Source organism: Balaenoptera physalus (genome assembly GCF_965194825.1).
Source record: "Balaenoptera physalus genome assembly, chromosome: 11".
Lineage (NCBI taxonomy): Eukaryota > Metazoa > Chordata > Mammalia > Artiodactyla > Balaenopteridae > Balaenoptera > Balaenoptera physalus.
Genome location: NC_138896.1, coordinates 89076394 through 89096757, shown reverse-complemented (window position 1 = coordinate 89096757; position 20364 = coordinate 89076394). Strand labels below are relative to the sequence as shown.

Genomic DNA, 20364 nt, shown 5'->3' with positions numbered 1-20364 from the left:
CATTCGTATGCCTGCGGGCATTGTGTAGCTCCTTAGGATATTTGCGACAAGTGCTCTGCATTTTGCTGTCACACTCTGGGTAAGTTTGCCGCAGCGACAAATTAATTAGTAATGAACACGGCAACTCTGAGTTAGCATTGACTGCTCCCATTTAACAACTTTCTTCCATATAAAGAAGACAAAACTTGCAATGGAATAGAGAAATATCTGATGGTCTTTTACTTAGGCATTCCTGGAAAGAGCCTTGAGATCTTAAGAGCATTCAGATCTTAACACACATAAGTAGTGTGTTAAAACTGAAATGTGAAAGACAGTTGTGAAATTTTTGTCTACAGGAAGTTTCATTTACTCAATTTCTCACTACTCATACATCTTATTGCCTTCTAAAATCTTGGATATAATTAGATGATATCTATAATCTGATAAGCCTCTGAAAAGGTAGTGGAGACATACCTGGCTAAAATATCCAATGACTTGCTCAATTTTACATTTTTAAACCAATTCCTGCCTTCAACCATGTTGTTTTTGACCTATTTGGTTTGGGCCTCCTTCCCTGTTCTCAAACTTCCAACTGGCTTATCCTTGCAGTTGTTAAGTTATACCTGACTGAACATCCTGAAGTCTTTTGACCAGTCTCTGGGGCAGTTAAGGGACATCTATATGTCTAAACCAAGCAATCTGGATGTAGGCAGTTTGAGCTGCTCTTCAGAACCTAAGAATTTGTTATGTCATAAGTATCTGACATTACAGAGTATCTCTAATCCTATTTTCACTCCACTGATAAGAAATCAGGCTCAGATAATCACAAATTCTGAGAGATACAAGATTCCTTAGGCATGCATCCTTCTACAGCCTCCCAAGAGTTCTCCTGGTCTATGTTTGAACACCATTCATACCAAGAAACGCATTACCTACTAAAGAAAGTCAATCAGGTAAATTGTTCTTAAACTGATATATGTTTAGTTATAAATTCTACGCACTCTTTAGAGACTAATTTAATCCCTCTTCTAAATGACAGACCTTCAAATATTTAAATGCAGCTTCTTATTCTTGACCCCATCTTCCTTTTCCATGAATCTACACGTCAACCTCCTCCAACTGTTTCTGACCATCATAAATGCTTTCCTCTGTCTACTTGCTTGAACTTGATTTACCCATGCTAAGTAGTTGATGACCAATTTGACTGTGGATCACCTGCAAAACTGGTCCGCATACCACGTCAATACTGTCTTTCACACGGTTGATAATAAAACCGTGCACAGGACACAGCCAGGACAGAACCCAGGATTCTGCTACTAGAAATCTTTCTCTAGGATACGATTATTCCATAAATTAGAAACATTTGAATATGACTATTCATTATGGCTATGAGCTCACACAATTTTTACTATCACCCAGCCTTCTCCAGAATACACAAGGGGACATCAAAATATAAAGAGCCAAACAGTAAATATTTTAGGCTTTCTGAGCATAAAATCTCTGTTGCAGCCATTCAACTACTGTTGCAAAATAAGCTTTAACCAAAATGTAAACAAGTGGCTGTGTTACAATAAAACTTTATTTACAAAAACAGGCAGCATGCCAGACATAGTGTAAGGGCCATAGTTTGCCAATTCTTAGCCTAGACTCATATCTTGTTAATATCTAGACATGTCCAACAATTTTTAAAAATACGCTAGACTAGTTAAAGAAAGCAGTGAGGTCAATGAAAAAGTTTTCTGGCATGATTGTTTTTCTCAGAGAACGCAAGTTGGCTCCTGGTGATCACTGAGTCCCTATTTATTCCCCCCAAATTCCTTAATGATCTACTTTGGAATCTTGCCCTGGGCTGACCTCAGGGTCACTGATCTATAGATTTCAGAATCCACTTCCTTTTTTTTTTTTTTTTTTTTTTTTAACAATTTTAACTATACTTAACCCATACTAGACTTCCGGTACCTCTCCCAGTTACACAATTCCCTAGCATTAGCATGGTAATTTTTTGACAGTTTCTCTTTTTTGGTACTAGGAATGTGATTTCCCCTTACGCAGCGATATGCTGAAGCTGGCTCTCAGTGGTTTGCAAGGGCCAGCAATGTACATCTCTTCCCAACCTGTCGTTGGTAGCTTGGAATCAGTGGTGGGAGTATTTATACCATAGAAATAACAAAAATATGTACCAATTAGGGCTTCCCTTCTTCCCGCATCACTGCGCCCAGGGTGCTTGAATCATTGAAGAGAACTAGATGCTCTCTTACAAATCTCTTCTCCTATCTTGAGTTTATTTTTCTCTTAACAACATCCCTTCCAGACATTTTAGCCAGAAGATAACTTTTATTGACATAAAAAAAACAGAAACAACATAGTTGCTTGAGGAAAACCTGAATTCTTTATCACCTATACATTATTGGCTTCACACGGTAGTTGTGTCCTACTTAATTTGAATATAGCTACAAAGTTTTCTACATTGACCTTAACATTTCTGGAAGTCAGTTTAAGTCATAAGTCAATTTATCCCTCCTGCTATATTCTTAGAGAGCTCAGTCGTTCTTATATAGAGTCTTCCTTGATTATTTGCCTTTGCAAAATCTTTTGCCTATGACCTTTAAAATTTCAAACTGGTACTTTAACTAGTTCACCATTTGCCTTCCATAGTTAGATCTGCAGTTGCCTGCACAGAATGCCATTTCTGAGAACCACTGCAAGAAGTTTAAGTCATTCCCCAAGTTATGACTAGAGATCAGGGTTCTTTTAATCCAGTGCATTTTCTAGAATGCCGTGTGTGTTTTACCATCTGGTTTTTAGAAAATACTAGGATTAGAGACAAACTTGGAATTTCCTTACTAATAATTCAATTTGAACTTTGTTCATTGGCAGTGAGGCTAGGTATATGGGAACAAGCTGAATCAGAAGGGACTAAAGCTTTCTCTCTATGACTTACCTCCAAGAGATACAGCATAACCGTACTCTTCTTTCATCAAGATAGCCTTGGATGACTGGGTCTGTGAAGTGGCAATTGACTGATGTAGCTGAGACTTGAATCTAAGCTATCAGCTCCTCCATGAAAGGAAACGCGTGATTCACTGCTCTGTCCTCAGGCTCTGACAAGGCAAAGCTCCACGTATGTTTACTAAATACTGAAAAACTCTCCTTACTGATCCTCTCAGCTCCAGTTGTGTGCCTTTCCCATTTTTCTCCATTTTGGAAATAGAACGGTCATCATAAAACGTTGCCTTAGGTGGGTCTCTCCATAGGAAGGTCGGGAGACAGAGATTTCAGTGCAAGGAGTGTATCTGAGAGGTGAATCCAGGCAGTACTGGTAAGGAAGTGAGGAAGTGAGACAGGAAATGAAAAGAAGCCAATAAAATGTACAATTATGACCAGATTATGGCTTTGGGCAACTGGGACTCAGCCTCACTTGGTACCTCTCCAAGACAAAATAGAACTGTGCTGTCCAAAAAGGTAGCCACCTAGCCACATGTGGCTGTCTATTAAGTTAATAAAATTAAATTTAAAAAAATCACTTCATGTGTCACAGTTGACACATTTCCTGTGCCCAATAGCCACATATAGCTTGTGGCTAACTATTGCACAGCTCAGATATAGAACATTTTCACACTGCAGAAAGCTCTATTGGACAGCCATGACATAGAATACGCCTCAGAGCTGTCTCGCTTGGGAGCAAGGAAGCTGGGGAATCTATACATCACGTCCCATCAGCCAATGGCTGCTCTTCTGATTCCCAGGTACATCTGGTCTGCCCTGCATGTGTATGGGACCAAGGAGAGGCTATGGGCGACACTAACAGTGTCCGCTATTAAGTATAAATCAGATCGTGTCACTCCTTGCTTAAAAACCTTGTTCACGGTTTCCTGCTACAGTTCAGATAGAACTCAAACAACTTTATCATGCTCTACCTGGCTCTGACTTCAAGGTTACTTCCCCAGTCTCAGGCCACTTTGCTCTAATCACTCTGCTTTGACAGCAAACTACAAGAGACTTTCTCTCTGTTTTGCAAACACACTGAAGTCTTCCTTGGCTAAGGCCTTGGCACATACTAACCTGTGCTCCTGCAACACCCCTACCTCCTCCCTCCCCTCTCCCCCTCGGCTCTCTGCAGGGCTGCTTCCTGCTCTCCTCTAGTTCTCAGACCTAATGCCACCTCCTCCAAGAGGTTTTCCCTGACTAGCCTACATAATGTTCATGTTTCCTTCCCATTATTTACTTTCTTGGCTCCTTTTGCATTTATTTTATCACAATTTTTGATTATTTGTTCACTGTTGTTTTTGTCTGTGTCTCCTAGAATAATGTAAGGTCTGAAGTCAATCTAATACTGTGCCTGACACATGGCAAATGCTCAACAGATATTTGGTTACTGAATGAATGAATAGATGAATGAATGAAAGCCGTCTTTACCAGTGAGGCGGGTGTAAGGGCAGGCATGTAAGGTCAGACCTCTGCAGTAACAAGGGTTACGTGTGAATTTGCGTAGACATTTTGCCTGAATGAGAAGAGGGATGGGGGTGGGGAAAGAGTGGCCTGGTGACCACAGTGTGTAGTTGCTGAAAATTACCCTACACATAAGATGGCTCTGGCCATTAACAACTCAACTTCTGGATGAACATTCTGGACACCAGCCGGGTGCTTTCTCCAACATGCAGTTACTTTCTTGTGTCAATGGCAGTGCTCAAGTGTAGGTTATATTGGCATTTTCCAGTGGTTTAAAAACATTAGCAATGGTAATGACAAACGGGGATTCAACAGGGTTGAAGTTGAATTCAAGTTCAACAGGGTTGAGGAGGGATCTGTCTAGTCTTTGAGCTTTTTAGAAAGAGTATAAGATAACAGTCTGCCTGTTTTTTTCTAAGTTTGTGTTTTGCTTGCCCTGAGTGGAGCCAGCACTGACACAGGCAGCTTCTAGGTGATGCCTTGTAGGAGTAATCTGAGAATAACAACAACAACAAGAGCTTACCTACTGCTTTCCATGTATAACACATTTCCATTTTCTCTAGTTCCCTAGTCTTCCCATAACCTTTAAACTTTGTACAATGATCTCCATTTTACAGAAAGGAATTCAGACGGAGAGGTTATAAGCTTTTCTAGGTTGTAAGTGGAGGGCGAGGACATCAATCTTTGGTGGGGTGGGGGGGGCATTTGGCTTACAATTCTAGAACTCTTTTCAATACATACAGTGCTTTTTAGGCCTGGAATGTGAAAGGGAGAAGAGGAAATGTGACAGTGGTGAGGTGAATGGCAGGGGTGAGAGGTGTGAGAGGCCCTGAGAGCTTCTCAATCTGGCCATCTCAAGAAGGATTCAGATCAGGGGACAAAGAAATTGAGAATTCACGTGTGTGGGTATGGGAGGGTGTGTATAGAATGAGGAAGCAGAGGGAGGAGGCCATTTCCATTGGGCAGTTAGTACCTAGCTTTTTTTTTTTTTAAACTGAATGTACAAGCTTCTCAAGTCTTTTAGCAGCAGCTCGGGGGATCTGTTGACCTGATACTGTTTCTTTCCAGTCCCTAAAATCGGCTCCCACACTGTGTTGGTGACCCCAAAGGTGGAATCTATGGAAGTTTAATCCATTTACTCTATTCTAGTACAGGGGCTGACCTCTTTTTGTGACCTTGGCATGCCCCCAATCGAGCATAACTGATATCTACTGCCGTATGCACTGTGTTCTCAGGGGTAAAAGCAGGAAAGGTTGCAGGTTACATGCAATGGACTGCAAACAAGCTCTCCCTCCATCGTTTTTTCCTACCACCAGAGGAAGCACACGAGAATGCAAATCCTGAGAAGAATGTCATGATAGGCCAGATATGCAAACTGATGTCTCACAGACAGAATAGAATCTTCAGTCTTGTCTTTTAATAAAAGCTCAATAGGTTATAAATATGTACAATTTGGAGATTTCATATAAACCTCTGAATTTCTGGATTTTCTTTAAAAAAAACAAAAATAAGGAAGAATTGGGCCGTACTAGCTCCCTAATGCAGGTTGGCAATAATAGGCTGGGACCATGTCCCTACCCTCATCACCATGTGCTTGGGCAGTAACATGTGACCTTGGTTAGTTAACTAGCGTTACTTGGCTATAGCTCCTGTTGGCATATATGTTTTGCAGGCCCTGGTTGAGAACTACCTATGAAACAATCATAATTTTCTTATTTACAAAACAGAAATAGGGTCACAGATGTAGAAAACAAACTTATGGTTACCAAGGGGGAAAGGGGAGGGAGCGATAAATTGGGAGATTGGGATTGACACATACATACTACTACATATAAAATAGATAACTAACAAGAACATACTGTAGAGCGCAGGGAACTAACTGTACTCAATACTCTGTAATGACCTATATGGGAAAAGAATCTAAAAAAGAGTGGATATGTGTACATGTATAACTGATTCACTTTGTTATACAGCAGAAACTAACATTGTAAATCAAGTATACGCCAATAAAAATTAATATAAAAAATGTATTTGCAGACTGTATTAAGAAGCCACTTCCAACCCACTCCATGAAGAATGGCCACATATCCATGTGCCATGGCCCAGTGGTTCAGAACCACTGTCTTAAGGAAAGTATGGCCTCAGGTTTTCCTCATGGTACATATGGACTCTACTCTTGGGTTACAGCAGGTGGGAATTAGGGCTGGATGGACATTCCCTGATCTATAAATACAGTCAGTTATGTTTGGGGTCCTGGCTTTCATGTTTGGTGATTGGTTTTATATTTTTAAATAATGTAACTAGCTACCAAAATCAATAAATTAGAGCTTAATGTGTTTTTGAAAATGAAACAAACTACCTAAGTAAATAAAATAAATACATGAGAGCCACTGTGGACCAAAGATGTCAGCATAATGCAACTTCCACTGAGATGCTCCTGAGATCTTTTATAAGGAAAAAAAATCCTGGCCTATTCAACCTAAAATCTTAAAATCTTTATTAGCAGGGGATTTGTGTGTGTGTGTGTGTGCAATTAGTGGCTTCCTCTTTAATTTACTTTGAAGGATGAACATGATTCTATTTTATCACTTTTGTATATTGCCCACAGGTATTAGGAAATCAGATTCTATCACTACTGCACAAGTCCAGAGTCTCCACATTCCTTAGAATGCTTTTTTTACCTTGCTTTCTTATATTTATAAACTAGATGGAAGTGACTTGAGCCCTAGAATTTGCTAGACACTAAATCTTTCATTTAGAAGGTAGACAGCTCATGAAAAGAGACATGGCACACTTCTTTGTCAAGCAAACCCAAATGGATTTTGAAATGGGATTGTCAAGCTTAATTAAAAGAGAAACTCATGTTATGACATGATATTTAACCTTCCAGGAAGGAGTGCATATCCCATGTGGTGAGGAATGTGTGGATCTCCTCATATAAACAGTTTTTATACCCTCCATAACTTATTTTATCAGTGACAATGGCAAAGTGGCATAATATACTGTACTATAAAATCACTACATTGCTTGGTGAAAGTTACATTGGATTTGATCAGAAAAAGATGTGAATTGTGTGTTGGTGAAAACATTCTTTATCTTTCTATAATGGAAAAAAAGTAGTAAAACTTCTCCGCGTGCTTGCCAACTCTATTAATGGATAAATTACACACAAAAAACACACAAAAAAGTCAACAAGTAAGCTTCACCTTACTCAAAAATCTTTGTCTTATGAAATAAGTCATATTTCCCTTTTTACCAAGAGAAGGGATTTGGACGAAACCATTTGCTCTAATTATGTTATAATATTCTTCATCATATTTGATGCAAAAGCTCAAAATCAATATTAGTCATACCACACTGAGCTCTTTATTAACCAGAAATACTCGATATAAGTTTTTAAACCATATACATTCAGATTCAATAGGCAGATGGTAGCTACTGAAAATTCCCCAAACCGGCACAAGTTAAATTTAAACACAAGTTGATGGTTCACACATTTGGGTAAGGGACTTGGATAAACTGAAACTGAATTTGATGACATTTACCAATATTTGTACTGTTTCCTTGGATGGTTGCTTGATTCTGATGTGGTGAGTTTTTTTCCCCTTCTCTCTTCTTCCAGGTCTTTCCCAGGGAAGCTACTGCATTAAGCGACCAACAGGAGATGAACTAACAGACTTGAACCTCTAGACCAGCTCCTTCATTGATTTACAGGCTCAGGTTACAGAACAGAAAAAGCTGTGAACTCCACGTACTGTGAATCATGAGAATGGTCTGTATGTGTGAGGCCACAGAAAACAGAATATCCCTTTTGCTTCTCATTGGATTTTTATTCAGGACCAACACTTTTCAAAGGGTATTCCAGAAAACACTAATCTCATAGAAAAGGCCACATGGTCAGGACACTTTGGGCAATAATAACGCTTGCAGAATTTTTTTAATGGAAGTAATCTCATTTTGGTTCATCTTATTTAAGAATGTTAGAGGATTTTATGTAAAATCCAGACTCCGGTTCTCTAGAAAAACTGAAGACATGACAATGCAGTGAACATATCCTCACACGGACATAATTTCTTGCAGCTTCCCATTAGTCAGGGAACGAGCTCTCCATTAGTCAAGGACCATCCAACATGCCTGGATTCTGGAAGCCTTTTACTTGGCTCCCTTTGTTTCAGTCTTTCTTGAAGACACACAGTGTCTTTTGGCGTATTAAAGGCTCTGAGAATCCCTCAGTAAATATTTCTGTTTATTTTGTTGAAAAACTTTTCCCCAATATATTGGATTATAGATGTTTCTTCCTCCACATTTTGGGATGTACTGTTCTAGATAATTCTTTGGGTTTATGTTTTCAGTTTTCACTCCAAAACTTACAGATGAAAATCAATTTCTAATATATCACTTGGTACAGGGTTATAGACCATAAAATTCAAGGAATTCTGATTTGTGGGTATGAATTTTATGCTACCTCCTGGAAAATATTTGTGAAAGTATTTAGGAAGCTCAGATTTTGCACTGAGGATTCCATTTCCATTTTTGGATGCTTTTATAGGCATTCAAGGTTGCAGAACAAATCCACCTGGTTAGACTATTTATATATTCAATCAGACTTCAAGGTATATTGGTAGAGATGAAGGAGCCTCTGGATTTAACCCAAAATTTAACTTAAAAATTCCACACTAGGAGACCCACTGTGCTGCTGATCTAGTAACAGCCCCTAAAACATGTATTCTGGAGAAAAGACTTTGGAGAAAAAAAATACACTTGCAATATGATAGGGTAAGTAACAGGAATTGATAGTACTATTATGCTCTACCAGGTAAACTAGAGTTTAAGTAGATATTTCCTTCTTATAAGTATCAGCCGAGTAACTCTCAAAAAAAGAAGATGGACACAAATTGATCTTTTGGGGGGGTGAGCCCAATGTGTATCATCCAAGTGATCACTATAGAAGCCCAATAATAGGGTTTGACAGCTCATCTTGCTGGCTGAGAACACTGAACTTATAGTAATGAATTCCTAGTTTTCAAATTATTAGAGTTGGAAACATTGGTTATGATGGCAGCAATGACGTCATGCAAACAATTCTGGTGGACTTTGTGTCACTAAGCGGGTGTTCTCTGGGTTTGGCTAAAGCAGACTGAGGAAAAGAAAATGGCAAATGAAGAGGACAAGTAGATTTAGAAAGAAGTTATTTACCACTTTAATAGGGCTGTCCAACATTTGGTCACAAGGGTCATTCTGAAACCTAATTTCTTTAATGGTCTTCCTATCTCACCGGAAGAGATCTGAATACTCTTGGAAAAAGCAAATCAAACATAGAAAGATGTGCTGTGATAAGACCTGTTGCTACAGCACCATGTAATTAATGATGTCAGACTTTGGATTTAATCAGAGGACATTTCTGCAGTCTAGGACAGCTAAACAAAGCCTTAAGACATTGTATTTACAGAACTTAATCCAGGGATCCATATTTGACCATCACTCTGCCAGAGTCTTAATAGCATGGTGGAGCGGCTCCCTCAAGAATCCTCATTTTTCTTATCTGTGGAAAAGTGAGTAGTTCTAAAAATATTTTCCTGGAAGAGGTTAGAACGGTTATCATATACCAGTTGAATATAAAGTATGGTTATGTAAGCCAAGCTTGCATGCTAATGTTGCACAGGGTAGAAAACAATAAAACAGGACGATGTGCTTCCTCGGGCCATCTGGTAGAAAGAGAAGGAAGCTTTTGACTCAGTATCGTTCTGATCTCTCAGATTCCAGGAGTCCACCTGTAGCTGGCCTTCCAGTGCGAGTGCCATGCCGACCTCTCAAAAGGGCACGTGATTTCCTTGCCGATAGAAAAAGAAATGACAACAAAACAAAACATCCAAAACTCAAAGAGGTACACCAGCCGCCTCAAACTGTGGTACAGTTCATTTTTTGAAGAGAATATATAATATTTCAAAATATTATATATACATATATTTCAAATGGTACAAAGTAACTATAGATCCAGATTAGAAGACAGTTGATCTTTCTTTGTGATCCCCAAAATTTGCATTGAGAAAACAGTTTTTTTCCTTAACCCACTTTACATGGTGTTGCCAAAATCTCCGGGTCTTCTCACTCTAGGAGACTTCGTGACACACAGTAAAAGCACTGTGATTATCTGGTAATCAGTCAAAGTGCAAATAAGAAATCCATTTGGCTTCTAATGTATAAGATGTTTTAAATTCTTAAAATGTATTTTCCACAGAGTAGGTTTTCCTTTATTACTATAACAAATGCTTCCGTTAGGTTCTTGGGTGAATCTGAAACCAAAGAAAGAAAGAAAGAAATTTCAGGGAGAAAACGAAATGAAGGCACAAAGAAAGGTGATAAGGCAGAAAAAGAGGACACCTTGAATTTTTAGGATGTTGCTTCTTTCAAGTGAACTAAAGTAAACAATGTTCAAGTCTAGAGCAGTAGTTCTCAAATGGTGATCAAAACTTATGGACAGGCCACCGTATTTTTTTTTATCAATTCATTAAATTAATTTTGCCACAATTGAGGAGACAGACTCTTGGAGCAATGCCTATCCAGGACTGGGTTCATGGGCATGCAATCTAGCTGCAGGGAGCCCTTTGTCAAAAAGGGCCCCTCACTTGGTTTAATGACCAGCAGTTGCCATCTTGAAATTATTAGTAACTTTTGAACAAGGGCCCCTGTATTTTCATTTTGCACTGGGCTCTTCCTGCACATTACGCAGTCATTCCTATGTCTGTCTGATGAGAATTTCATGAGTAGGAAATTCCATGGCCTTCTCATGTTGCTCTCTTGTAAGATGCAAAGGGGTGGCATGAGGTGAACTCATTGCCAAGGTCAGATCTCGTTTGTTGAGGAACGTAAGAGACCTTTGCAAGGTGAGGAACTGTTCCACTCAAACAATGACATGGTGTTCAAGGGCAATCAAGGGCATACTCCTATAACTATTGATGCCATTTAATCCATTCAAATATGGTCCCAAAGACTCTTATATTCAGAAGGATGCATGCACGAAGAATCACTGGTTTAGAGCATGAATGATGGTTCTAATAGAGTTGAAGGTTCTACTTTAGAGTTTTAGGACTTAAGGCATTTTTCTTCATCATCTCTTAATTTTTTATAGCTTAGAAGTTGAGTATTCTGAGGCCAGGAGTGAAGTCCATTTAAAGCTTTCAGGGTTAGGTAGGAACAGTCATACACCATACACATTTGCATTCAAAAGTTGGTTGGACCAGGGGCAGAATGTATGAGAAGTCTTCACACATTTTTTTATTCTTCCATATAAATAACAGACCCTTCCAAACCTTGGTTTCCTACAGTCCAGTGGTGTTTATCACATTTTGTTTCACTGTCTTCTTTTTTACCGAAAGGAGGGAGAAAGCGCCATTTCCAAAACTGAACTGGAATTGCCTTTCTTTTATCTGTACTGACCCTCCTCCTCCCCTATCCCACCGAACCTTAGGCCCTAGCCTCCACAGAAGACCAGGGGCCGTGTCATGTCCACCATCACATTCCCAAGACTTTAATTTTAGATAACAGAGGCTTAATATTATTTATTAAAGAAATGAATGAGCGCACTTGGATCCAGGGGCAATTGTGATAGCATAGTTTATTCTTTAAGAAGATAGTTTACTCCTCTTTCCTGCAATCTCTAAATACCCCTCCCTGTCTCCTTCCCCACCATCTCTCTCTCTCTCTCTCGCTTTTAAAGGCATTTCTTGCAAAACGAATGGACTCGAGATCAAGATTGTGAAGTCTCTCAGAACATTTCAGACCTGGTGGAATTTTGAGGGAAGAAACTGGAATATGTCAAAGCTGGTACTTTACCCTTCAGTAATATAAAAAAACATCAGGGTGATTAGAATGGGTGGAGATATATAAAGTTAGAGTCGGCATTAGGAGGATGATCCCAGGGGCTGTGGACAAATGATTGTGGTGAATTGTGTTGGGCTAGTCACAGAGAACACCAAATCTGACAAGATGGCTATTGTGGTTAGGTGTGTAATCTGAGGTCTTCAACTTACTCTTTTAGGAAATGAAACTTGACTCTACATTGTGCAGTAACTGTTGATTTCCTCGCTAGTGTGAAAGACATTAACATATTGGATTGAAGGAAATCCAAAGTTGCTTGATATTTCCCCAGGTATTCAGTCAGATTATGTTCTGGTGTTTTAATCTGCTAATTTTCCTTCCCAAGTGACTTTGGTTTTCTCCTCATTTTATTCCCCTCTTCTTCCTGTTCCCAAACAACCAATGTTCACCTTTTACATATAAATTATTACACCATTGTCAAACAACTTATTTCTTCTAAGGGGAAGTCTAGCTTTCTAAATGAAGTCATTGTTCCTGTATACACAGGGTATTAGATTTGTTCCTGAATGCATGGAATATAGCCTCCCCACCTTTCAAACTTATGTTTTTGACATATCAGTTTAAAGAAAAGAGATAAACTAATAGGCATCTAAAACCATCAGAAAAAAATCTCTAGTCAATATTTAGGTTGGTTAGTCTTGCTACAAACTCCCAACAAAGCAATTTAATAAAACAATTGAAGCAATGACCAAGCAGGAACAGGGTTAAAATTTAGCCAAGAAACTTCACCCAGATGTACTAAGCTTCTCCCCAGAAGGTACCTGTTACCAGTTTTATTGTACCCCAGGCTGGGTTTTTTGAACATGTCTCAAGCCTGACTACTTTCTCTCGGTAGGGTGGCATTCAGGAAGCTTCCTCTCTCCCTATGATTTATTCTTCCGAATCTCCTGAAATGGAAGCCTTTACTTAATTCTACTTATCTTTTCTCCTTCCTTCTAAGTTTTATTGTCACCCGGATCCAATTTCCCCAAAGTTTTCCTTAAGATTGTGGCCTGTTACCCTGGCTAGTCCACGTTCTGGGGTGTCTGGTTGTTTAAATGAAACACTGAATTTCTACTCTCCACCCTCCTTAAAGAATGAGCATCAAAAAATTTAAATTAGACCACATTTTGCACCATCTTTTGTTTATCTACATTTCAAAGAATGATGAGAATTTTCGCTCAGGATGATTAATTTGGAAGTAACCCATGTAATAGGGAGGTTTTAGAAAAAAACTATATAGGGAAAAAGAACGAAGTCCCAGGAATCTTTCTTGCAAATTTCTTTACACTGAAGCTACTTTAAAAAAATAACAGTGTGAGGGAAATTCCCAGTTGCCATTAGCAAGCTGGGTATGTTTCTTCAGTTTTTTGTTTTTGTCTTTTTCTGAGAGAAAGAACTCTTTGAATCAATCCTACACATAAGAACAAAACAAGTGACTTTCTTTATCCTTCTTTTCACTTTAATAAGAATTTGAATTTTTTACCCTAAAGATTACCTCTTAAAGAACAATGAAAACATATGATTCATAATTAAAATACATCTGTGAATTAAACTGTTTTAAAAGTTAAATTGCTAGAGTCAACATTTGAAGTGTGTAGGCATATTTATACTCTGATGGGGAAAAATACACAGGGCATACTAGAAAAATTCATATAAAACCTATTTGTGGAGCATATGATCTAAGGACTGGTGTTGGCTATTTATACAGAATGGAGCTCCTGTATGTGTCATCTAGACTTAATTGGTGCCTTTTGTATTTAAAAGTGCTTATTTCATTGTGAATTTCTTGTAAGGAAGGGAGGAGAAAATGTAAGTCAGTGTACTGTTTGGGTTTTCTTAACCCAAATTTCCCCCAAAATTCAGCTTTTCTAGTGTCTTCTTTTTCCGCCTCTAAATACATTCTTGAGAATTCTTAGTTGACTTACGTGCCGCGCACATGGCTGTAGAGGACTCTCTTATTTCCTTTCCTGAAATGGATGCACACGTCAGAACAGGTGCACCCTTTGCTTTTAACCTGGCTGTAAGGCTGATTTATTTCTCTTATACGCTCAGCTGTGTGCACTGTGCCCAGCCTACCCGGGGGCGTAGTGAACACAGTGTGTACCAGCCTGTTACCATGATCCGATTCCACACCATACTTTGGTGACGCCGGAGAATGTCCAGGATGTATTACAACATGCCTGATGGTTTTAAAGTAGACTCTACAAAGGCCAAATCAAAAAAAGTGACATGGGTCACAAATAAGTAGCACTAACAATTTCTGTGTTTTGTTCCTTTATTTTCTATCTGCCAAAGAGTCTCCTCGTTGGTATTCTTGGAATTTCACATATCTAAATCCTGAAATGTTTTGATTTGCATTATTGCTCTTTATGGACTTTCAAGTCTGAAGGTACTATTAAAACAGGGCTCACCATCAATAAAGAGTGATTGGTTATCATTTGGAATAGGGAATGGAGATTTGGCAGAGGATATGTCAGCAATGTGTTTAAAACAATGGTGACTGGATTCCAATCATACTGGCCAAAATTCAGAGTAGCTTAAAACTAACTTGTGAGGGTATCTTCAAATTATTTGGTAAAGTCATCTTCAGGTAAAATGTAACCAAAGGGAAACCTGAAATCCATACTCTACCAACTAATTAAGATGATTTTGGGGGTAAGCATCAGGAACTGGGCTCATTTTCGAATACTCTCTTCTGTAGGTGTCTCATTGAAATGAAATACGATAATCCAGGCAGAGCTTCTTAGAGTATACAATTTCATGTTAACAAGCTAGGATGGTTCAGGCATCCCTCCTGGGTGCAAGCCAGGGAGGTATAGCCATTTACTGGCTAATGTGGTCAATACAGGCAACTAAATTTGACACACAGTGTCTCCACTTATTTTATATATATAAAAATTTTTCTTATGGTGTTATGTTTTCTGCATCACAAAGATGTAAGAACCAATTTTATTTTGTGAAAAGACAATTCTGAGAAGAAAGACCAAGGTAAGACTCATAATACAGGCGCTGGAATCAGAGATCCCCTTTTAAATTTGGGTCACCCTTTTGGAAGCCTGCAAGTTCAACATATTGGAATTTGTAGATGGTGAAGCTTGCTTTAAAAAATACCCAACACTTAAAACACATACACACATAACAGGGCTGATATTCATGTGGTACATGTACGTATCACCATACTGGCTCTTAAAATATTGATATACTTTTGTACTAGTGAATAAATAGTTACTGTCTTAAGTACCCTGACCAAACGCCCTCCACACCCCAATCAGAACTTCCAGACTTTCCTACGGACCAGTATCTATAGAGTCAAAGGCTGGCCTAGCTGTCCTCTCCAACCTGCTCCAGCATCATGACACCAATTCTGATGGGCTGGGTAGCCTCATACAGGTCGTTACATATTTTGAAGCCAACTCCTGATTTAACCACACAAAGTAAGAAACGATTATTCATATCAGAGAATTCTTTCACCTCCCTAAAAGAGCATCAAACAATTCCTTTAAAGAACCTTTAGAAGATGGCTGCACTTAAATGCAGAACTGTTCAGGAAACCATCTGGATGAATTAGGCTAGACCCTTATTTTATTATCCATTCTGAGCACCATAGATATCAGATGCATAATCCAAATAACTGCCTCACGGCTCCTCTTTCCTTTGGCTGTGGCAACCCAGCTTTATTTATGACTCAGTAAGAGAAACACTAAACTGCTCAGTATGGGAAAGTCAAGTTCAATCTCTAACTTCTCTTTGATGGATGGGCACTGATCTGAATGGTTAAGAATAGTTTCTGTTGGGGAAAAGGCTTCTTCCTCTCCTTTTCAAAGCTTCTCTGGGTGCTGTTTGTAAATACAACACAAAGGCAAACAGTACAGTTCGTAACACGCATGAGGCATTTGAAAAAAATGAACTTACTCTTGTGGTCTTGATTTTATTGCCTGTAGCACACATCCATCCGGAATTATCAGGGAGTGTCTTACACTCTTCTCCTTCTAGACAAGGTTCCATCTCACACCACCATTTCCCAATCACTATGGAGGCTGTGCAAAGACAGGAAACAAGTGTGTATGCAATTCATCCAAACAACCTGGGCACGAGGCTGAGTTCTTCTACAGATGTTAATGCTCTTTGAAACACACTAGGTCCTTTTTAACCTTTCATGATTGGCTAAGAATACTAAGAAGAATGAGATTTTAACTTAAACATCTTAAAATGCAAATATAATTATGCCATCTGGTTTCATCAAGCTACATTTTGTCCACAATCTCCTTGTATGATGAAAACATACAGAATGGGGACATTTACTTTTTGGAGAAAATTTTGTGTTAAGTTTGTAGATCAAAGACCTGGTACTTTCTTTTCAGTGAAAGGGACAAAAGGGCTAACTGTTCTTCAGAATGACTAATCGAGCTATTGTTTTCAGAAAGGCCAGTTTATTCACCCAGCATTAGGGTTTATCTCCCACCCTACAGCCTTTGAGATATCAAAGGCTTACCAAAAAAGAAAAAATGAATTGACCAAAAGTATAAAAGAAAACCTGCAAAATTAAAACCAACAGTCATAATAAATGAAACTGTTTACAGTCAAAAGTATATTTGATATGAGCTGTGGTTTCCTTTCAATAGGTTTAAGGTGACATGAGTGGAACTTTTAAAACTTGACCCTCTGATAAAATAGCCCTATTTTTCAGGGTGATATTGAGGATGACCACATTAGGAAGCTGGCAATGAATTTAGTGGATGGATTTATAGCACCCTTTTTTGGATAATGAGATTTTATAAAACTGGAGACTAGATTCACTCAGTACAAATCAAGCAGCTCCACATCTTAATATCCTGAGTGAAAATTTTTTCTGCACGAGCATTGGTCATTTCTGAAGCTGCTCAAGGCATTAGTTTTTTTTTTACAAATCCACCTGGGCATTTTCCTGCAAAATCCTTAAAATGTCTGTGAGTGTTTCTTCTGTGATACTTTCCACATGGCTGTCTCTACACTGGACTGAAACTCTAGGTCTTTATCTAAAAAAAAATTTGTCGCTTCCCAACCCCTCACATTTCCACCTTGTCTCCATCATGACGTTTAATTCTCACAACAACAAAGAACCCACATGACATTTCTTAACGTCACAGAAGATTAATCTTAAAATGAAATGGAGTCCACGCCATAGGGAAGCAGGAACACATTAGAATTCTCTATCCACCCAGCATTCGCTAGAGGGATTAGATTGCTATCTTAGAAGCAGAATGGTTTAAACGTCCAGACATCTACCTGCATTTAGGTTTCCCCCTTCTACACTTTTCTTATTTCAGACTTCCCCTCCTTTAGAATACAGTCTTCCTCAAACTTTCCTTTGAATAAAAATTACTCTGCAGGATTATATATGCAAAATCATGTCTACTCTATTATACAGTCAATTTAAGGATTTTTTTCAAGGGTAACTTTGCCTGTATGTGATGCACGCCTTATATATGGACCAGACCAAATCGCCTAAGATGCAACTACATTGGATAGGGCAAGCAGAGGAAGTAAAATCTTGCACATAGTTCTATCCTTATGCAGGACAATGTGATAATTTTGGTAAAACACAGACTAATAACAGAAAACACGAATCCTTCACAGGGTCCAAAATGATTATGAACGTTTTGCATGATTTTCTTTTTAACAACAGGTCTCAGCATCAGGGTATGGAGTAGAAGAAGCTAGTCAGGAGTTAAGAGGCCTTATTTGTGTGAATTAATAGGTGACAATACTAAATAGAGAAGCATATATTTTGACAGCAAGAAAAACATATGTAGCCTTGAAGGGGGAAAAAAAAATAAACGGCAAACCTTCCAGTAACATCAGATACAAGTCAGTGTTTGGCAGTGTTTATTGACAGCCTTCAAACCGAGGCTCCCTTCCGGCTAGAGCTCAGTCACAAACAGGCCAATCGCATTTGCCATGCTTGTCCCCTTAAAGCCCACCTAATATTTCAATATTGCTGCCCTGCATCTCGACCATCACGAATGGACACTCTCTGACCTTAGCTCTGAGGGGAAACTGCCTTTCCCAGTGGTCTTTGATTTAGAATTTGTCCCTCTTTTTTCACAGGGGCACACAAATAATGAACAACCACTGGTAAGGTCAGACATTAGTATCTTTGCCTCTTTCTAAAGGACCCTGTTCCATCTTCTTTCGGCTGCTCTGCCCTCTCACAGCTGACTTACTTTGTTGCAAGCTAACAAAGCAGTTACTCCTCTTTCTCTCAAGCATTAATATCTCCTAAATGACAATGTAGACAGTAGGAAAAAGAATACATCTCCAAACCCAAGTATGACTTTTAATTCAAGTTTATAGAGACCACTGGCTTGGAGGGGAAGAGAAAAAGCTTTCTAAGAATAAAAATGTCCCAGACCTGCCTACGGTCTCTAAAAATTCATGTTACAGTTGCCTCTTCTAAATGGACTTTGATGACTTGGCACTGCTCTCTGGCTTATTAGAATCTAGTTCATTTTTCCAGGGTTGCTTTTCTAAAGATGCTATTTGACCTATTTTGTTTCTGCTTTGTGCATTCCACAGTCATCTTAATATATATTACTTTATGGCCTAGGTCAAACTATAGTCTCTCATCCTAGTTTTTTCATGAACTCCTATTTCCTTAAATATCTTTTAAAAAATTCACAAAGAAAGGATTTAAAAACTGCCTCCTCTTCTCCCAATTTGGAAGTTACTGAAAACCTTCTGATTATTGGACAAGGAGTGATCAATTAGATTTAATAAAATGAGCTAATATTAATGCTATTTAGTTGTTTTTAAATAATTTTTTTCTTACAGAGATAATTATAATGATAAAATCGTAAATAAAAATCATTCTAAAATAGCTTGAATTATAGTGGTCAGTTCAATAATAAAAATGATAACTGACATTTCTGAATGCTTCTTATGTGTCTCTGTGTTAGGTGCTTTTAAATGTATTATCTCAGTCTTCAAAGCAACCCTATGAAGTAGATATTATTATGAACCCATTGTTTTTAGATAAAAAAACTAAAGCCCATAACGGTTAAGTAACTTTCCCAAGCTTATACAGGTAGGAAGTTCAGAAATTAACGCAAGAATCCAGGCCTGAACAAGAGAGGCCGCGACAGTGAGAGGCCCGTGCACCGCGATGAAGAGTGGCCCCCGCTCGCCACAACTAGAGAAAGCCCTTGCACAGAAACGAAGACCCAACACAGCTAAAAATAAATAAATAAATTTATAAAAAAAAAAAAAAAGAATCCAGGCCCGCTTAACCACAAAATCCATGTTTTCCATCACGGTAGTGCTAACTCATTCTAGTTTCGTATTCAAAATTCATAGGTCTCCAAAAAAACATGTATTGCCTGCTGAGTGGATGAATGAATTCTCTCTGCTCTATTTTTAAAATTTTATTCTATTTGATTTATTTTATTATTTTTGGTTGCCTTCGTTCTTCATTGCTGCGTGCAGGCTTTCTCTAGTTGCGCTGAGCCGGGGCTACTTTTCGTTGCGGTGCGCTTGCTTCTCATTGCAGTGGCTTCTCTTGTTGTGGAGCACGGGCTCTAGGCACGCGGGCTTCAGTAGTTGTGGCTCGTGGGCTCTAGAGCACAGGCTCAGTAGTTGTGGTGCATGGGCTTAGTTGCTCCACGGCATGTGGGATCCTCACGGACCAGGGCTCGAACCCATGTCGCCTGCGTTGGCAGGCGGACTCCCAACCACTGCGCCACCAGGGAATCCCTGCTCTATTATTATTGGAAATAAATTTCATATCAACACAAACACTTGCATAAAACAAAAAAATTCAGTTTTTTGTAAAATTAACTCAAAAAATAATTTGGGCAAGGGACAGCTGATTACACTTGTTTCTTCTTAGTCTCAGCTACACATTGCTTGATTTCATTAGTTGTAGCATTTTAATAGAAATTCCCAATAGTGAACACTTTCTGAATCCATGAGAAACTTATGAGGTAGATGCATAACTGCTCTAAGAACTTTTATCACTTAGAAGAACTGAATTAATTAAATATCAGCTGCAAAATCTAACTCTGTCTCATCTGTGGTGATTATGAAAAAGGGTCTTAAAAG

The 20364-nt window shown here is 38.7% G+C and overlaps 1 protein-coding gene across 2 annotated transcripts in view; it reads right to left on the bottom strand.

Moving 5' to 3' along the window:
- Positions 1 to 641: 641 nt before the first annotated feature.
- TAFA1 (TAFA chemokine like family member 1) overlaps positions 642 to 20364 on the bottom strand; it is a 766369-nt gene continuing 746646 nt past the window's right edge. The window contains exons 8-9 of one of the 2 annotated variants that reach the window (XM_082412441.1): positions 16201 to 16325; positions 642 to 10721 (exon numbers count right to left, since the gene is read on the bottom strand). In XM_082412441.1, the coding sequence (XP_082268567.1) occupies positions 10704 to 10721; positions 16201 to 16325 (143 nt within the window). In that variant the 3' untranslated portion in view covers positions 642 to 10703. Of the gene's footprint in view, positions 16326 to 20364 lie in introns of both variants that reach the window. The other variant, XM_082412442.1, reaches the window with a different exon arrangement.